We start from the raw sequence: 5,488 nt of genomic DNA on the forward strand, positions 1-5,488 counted from the left end.
CGTATTGTCCCACAGATAAAACAAACAAAAAGAAATACACTTTTGCAAGATAGGTCTTTGAGCCTGTAAATGTACTGCAATAAACTGTTTTCATCTCAGGGAAATACTACATACACCTGTTAGAAATGTTTTTCTTAAAACCACTGCATTGATGTGAAACTAAGAGTGAACAATATAATTGTGGTTTAACAATTTTGTTAACGCAAAAAAAATGTAATAAAAAGTTTGACCATCATCATGATCTTGACCATCATGTATGCCCTAGTGGAAAAATATATTTCACCCCAATTATCACACATAACAGACTGCCAGCAAACTTAGAATTATGTTTATTTGTGTTTGAAGATTTCAGAACTTTTATAAATATAGACATTTACCAAATGAGTGACGTTAGTCACTGAAGTCCGTACATAGAACCCAACATACAAAAAAAACTCCATTGGAGGCTACTTCATGTTAAAATGACTATGGTTTCATTAAAACTGCAGTGAGACAAATAAAGTGCATTTTTGGTTACCCTCTGAAAAGAAATAGTCAACAACTTGACAAATGAAAGTCGAGTTACTGACAACAGTTTAATACTAGTCATATTCAGGTTTCAGTAGTCAAATCTTGATAGTCAGCCCAGTTTGTAACATAACTGAGAAACATTGACTAAATAAAGGGGTGAATGTGTCAAACAGTTCATACAAGTGTATGGGTGGCTGCCATTTGTTAACACTTCCTATAATAATTTCACAGTGCATATATAAGTTTACAAAGCTATTCACCTCACAGGCCAAACCATTCCTCCTTCCCAAAACGTGACACTTGTCTTTCCAAAAATACGCACTCTTCGAAAGCTTTGTAAACACTAGTTTAAAGTGTACCCTGTGATTGCGTGTACTCCACTGCAACTGTTGCAATCTGTCATCCGACCCACAGCTAAGGCGCTGAGACTCCAAAAGGCGAGTCTATTAAACTCTTTAGTCTCTGAGGATTGTCTCCACTAACAAGTTTGATGATCGATTATTCAGGTTAGTGTGAACTGCAGCTCTGACATGTCCCTGCTGTGCTAACCTTTGCTTGTTATATGCACTTAACCAAACAGGTTAGGAACGTGGTGACTTACGCTGCGCCTTGCTTTAGAAGGCCTTAATCACACGCAATTCCAACGTTCCGGCTAGCAGTTGCTAAATACCCTTTTTTAAATTTAACTCAAGCTGAACGACCCGGCTCCCTTCAGAACAAAAGTTTCGATAATAGGAGTTTGCCTTACGGCGCTGTGGTCTCATGCAACGAAACCAAAGCAGGTCGATACAATTTCATAACCAGATGTGAGCCTTGCAATATCAGAAATATGAATCCATCATGTATTGCATATTATACGACATTAAACTACCTTACATTAGCAGCTACCACCCGTGAAAGTCGACCCATTCTGGTCACCCACAATAGGGAATTGCCTGCAATACTTTAAATTGGTTCAATGGCTGAATATCATTTCACACCAGTCTGTTCAACCAGAAACTATAATTTCAATTTACAAAGTATTGCGAAAAAAATACTCCGTTTATCTTTAGCAATAACACAGTGTCTATCTCAAATACTGTTTTTATTTGAGACTGTATTAAATAAATGATGTCCACTATAAGCCACCCATTTTTCCTTGCCTAAGTCATCTTCATAGAGCCCTCAAGATACCATGGGAGCCTGGAAGCTCAGAAAAACTCGAATTACTGCATCAACACTTCTACCACAATGGGAGCAGATGCACTGATTGATGAACAATGAACTAAACTCGAACAGCGTCACAACAGGCAGACGAGGCCTGCGACACCGATCGGTTTACGTCAAGTGGGACGATGGAACTGCTTTACGGAAAACAAGGGTCAATATTTCTATTTCATCTCTTTTTTTTCTGTTGTCTCAGCATTTTCCGCCGTTTAATGATCATGTCATGGAGTTTTTCCAAGCCCTCTGTGAGTCCTTCACCTATGATTGCGCATGTTGGCTGGAGATGCCAAGGTGTGGACGAACTCAGTTCATGCAACGCCAACAGCTTTTCCATTTCTGAAAGTGAAAGACAGTTCCTCAGATCTTGCTTGTTCGCCACTACGAGGACTGGCACCCCCTGGTTTTCAGAGATCTTTGTGATTTTATACAGTTCTGTCTTTGCTTCTTCCATCCTTTCTATGTCGACAGAGTCCACCACAAACACAATCCCATCTGTGCAACGTGTGTAGGATTTCCACAGCGGCCTCAGCTTCTCTTGTCCACCGACATCCCAAAAGTGGAAAGTTACACTCTTGGAGTGTCCAAGCAATACTTTGATTTTCTCCGAGTTAAACCCCTTGGTGGGGACAGTGTTAACAAACTCATTAAACTGCAGTCTGTACAAAACCGTTGTCTTCCCTGCACAGTCCAAACCAAGGATAACGATATGGAACGAATGAAACAGAGGCAGGCTCGACAATAGAGAGCTCTGGTCAGACAGGCCATTCCCCATTTTAATTAACGTGATGTGTCCGAAGCAGCCAGATGCTTCCTCACTGTAAGCGTCTGTCACCTAAAAGAAATAAAACACTTGTTAGATTTGTAAACAAAAGAAAAAACGCACACTCAACAGTATCATTAAGCAAAACAGCAGGGAGGGATAGATTTCAAAACATGACATCTCAGAAGATAACGTCCCTCTGCACAGCTAACTTGTTGTTAAAAAGGTATAACCGCAAACAAACCCCTTCACCACCAGTCATTCCTAAATACTAACTGAGGGCGACAGGGGCGATTTGGTTCAATTTGCGAACATAAATCTGAAGTGACACCGCGCGGCGCACGTTAGGGAATGCTGACAATTCGCCAAATAAACTGCCAAGAGCACTTTTTCTACTGAGACAGGAGGGGTGCGAGAACCACAAAACGTGGTTAAGAGAAAAATAAGATCAGAATCGGATATGTTGATACATCAGAAAGAGTCTAGATTAGCCTACATTAGACTAACAGAACGATCACCTGTTGCCTCGTTACCAAAGTGGATTGTCTTACAATACTCTGCAGGGGGATAGGATGTGCAGAGGTTGCTGTCTGGTCAAAAGTAGTGACCAGGTGAAAAGCAGCAGCAGGGACGGTCTGTGGGTATTTACGGGGTACTGGCAGAGGATGCAACTCTTTGGCGCCGCCTCGCGCAGTCTACAAGAACAGCCTGGCTCCCCTTTAAAATATCTGGGTGGCAGGTGCCTCTTAAAGCCCAATGGCTCATGCCCACGAGTGCCGCTTCGCCCCCACTTGGCTTTGCATTTGTGCACAGCACAGGGACAGCACTGCATGCCAACTGCTGCTACTGGTCTCAGCCCAGTGCGTGCGTGCCACCACAGGTGCAAACCCGGCTGTAGATCCCCGCTGGGTGCCCGCGCAGGGTTTGGCATTTAGAGGGATTTTTCCGGATAATAATACTTCCAAAGCTGAAATGTGTGTTTTGAAATTTGTTAACACCTTTTCAAAACATAGGAAAATTAATAAAGGAAGCGCCCTGTATTGACACGCCCGTGAGGCTGGCAGTAACCAGGTTCACATTTTCTCCCGTAAAAGCAACCGGGCTTCGCACACTCTTCACCGGCTCTGTGAGGCGCTCACCTTCTCAGGGCTTTGCCGCTGGTGTCGCTCCCTTCTCTTGGCTTCCTCTGCGCCGGGTTCCCCAGTTCGGCGGAACCACCGCTTGCTACAGGCGGGGATAGGAGCTGCTGCGTGCCTGAGCCTGGCGACCGCTGGAGGGGCGTCGTCTACGACCGGCTGCAGCGAAGGAGGCGCGGCGCTCTGACCCGCCACAGGCAGCGCCAGAGATGGGCCCACTGCAGCGCCGCCTCAGTCACTTTCATTGCCAGCCATCCGCCCATTGGCCGGCCGCCAGGCACGTCTGCCTCCTCCCAACTGCCGCAGCGAGTGCCAGACTCCGCCCCCCCGGCGCACGCGTCTTCCCATTGGCTATCTCCCTCAAGCGCATTGTGCCATGTTATTATGACCCCAAGCACTAGACCGCGCAGCACAAAAATGAAGTGCGTGGCGGCGGCTGGTACTTAAGCCATTTTAGAGTAGATAAACCAATCTCAGCACGGAGGGGAAATGGCGCCCCCTCCGGACATTGTCGGTATTTTCGCCTCTTCATTTGGCGCCGGAGGCCAGGCACGCGATAGACCTGCAGACAGAGCCGGGACAGTTCCGCCTCCTCCCATGCATCTTAGCCAAAGACTATCCAATCAGCACATTCTGCCTCACATCTAGTTTCCCGCGTGAAAGACTGAGTTGCCTAGTGACACAGCAACTCTAAATTCTGATTGGGTCACTCTGCGTCCTCTCCGGGAGACAAGTAAACACGGACCCCCCCCCCCCCCCCCCCCCAATGAAGCCACGTTTTCGAAACAAGCGTTTTTCGCGCCAAATAGAGACACAGAACGTCGCTCTTTGCATTACGCTGTCTCGCTTACATACTTGTGTTTCGTTTTTGTTCAATAAACAAGCTTAAGTAAAAAGGGTTTCTTTTTAAAAATCCGTTACCTACGGATATCGTCCTCATAGAACGTTCTCGTGCTCCCTTCTTTTATTAGCATATTAAACTTATCATAAATTATTAATGTCCTATTTAACATGAAGGAAAATTGCAATTCTATTAAGGATGTTAGGGCGAAGAATATGCATTACTTTCTTCACCTTTGTTAAACAGCAGGTTCAAAGTGCAAAAGTAAAAACATCTCTGCACAAACACTACAACTTCCATGGACCACAGGGAGTAACCATGGCGACCATAAGCCAATTATTTAAGTCCATGAAGTAGCTCAGCGGGGCCCAGGTCACGTGGGCCACAGCAGCACTAGAAAAGAACACACAGGAGACAGTAGTTGTGCTCTCGGCCGGAAGACCCTGAGCGGTCTTCCACCCATTTATTTATACCCTGGGGACGAGCCCGCCCGAGGGGTGCGTGAATGCGTGAGTGAGTAGCAACATTGTCATAGAGAGTCCGGGTAGTTCTCTACACATGATTACATATAATGTCAGCCATACTGTAGCCCGTCCTCTTCTTTACTTTAGGAAGCACACAGGACCCCAATCCGCCTTTGAACCTAAAGAATGTAAATATCATTAAGACACCAACTGAACGTGTTCGTTCCCAGTTACAGACATTCAAGAGTCACAACTTTAGTCATCCTTCAGTAGATTCTATGAATAACATTAACATCCATTAACTCTGATCTATACAATTCGGGGCAAAACCCTGAGCAGCCCTGGAAGCCATATTTTCCCTAGCTGAGTGATCTCCAAATGTAGTTGTATCATGAGGGCCTCTGCCATGTGTAAAAGACACAAATGATGAACGGTATGCTAAACAATGCAAACATTCACCCACAGTCACAAAGACTGGGTTTAATTCAACGTTCTTTTGCTCACCACACCACCCCAGTTTGGACCCAGCCATATGCAAATCAGTCTCAACCCTGTTCCTCATGTGAACAGT

General features: G+C 45.2%; 1 protein-coding gene across 2 annotated transcripts; it reads right to left on the reverse strand.

Annotated features, from left to right (window-relative positions):
• Positions 1 to 313: 313 nt before the first annotated feature.
• On the reverse strand, positions 314 to 3,837 carry ARL4A (ARF like GTPase 4A). Of its 2 annotated transcripts, none has more exons than XM_086941977.1 (2): positions 3,616 to 3,837; positions 314 to 2,548 (listed from the first exon to the last, which is right to left on the reverse strand). In XM_086941977.1, the coding sequence occupies exon 2, from the start codon at positions 2,486 to 2,488 to the stop codon at positions 1,886 to 1,888; it is 603 nt and encodes a 200-aa protein (XP_086798103.1). In that variant the 5' UTR covers positions 2,489 to 2,548; positions 3,616 to 3,837; the 3' UTR covers positions 314 to 1,885. The 2 variants fall into 2 exon arrangements, with proteins under 2 accessions (XP_086798103.1, XP_086798104.1); XM_086941978.1 differs by lacking the exon at positions 3,616 to 3,837 and adding an exon at positions 2,995 to 3,093.
• Positions 3,838 to 5,488: the final 1,651 nt, after the last annotated feature.

This window comes from Lissotriton vulgaris, chromosome 10 (assembly GCF_964263255.1).
Source record: "Lissotriton vulgaris chromosome 10, aLisVul1.2, whole genome shotgun sequence".
Lineage (NCBI taxonomy): Eukaryota > Metazoa > Chordata > Amphibia > Caudata > Salamandridae > Lissotriton > Lissotriton vulgaris.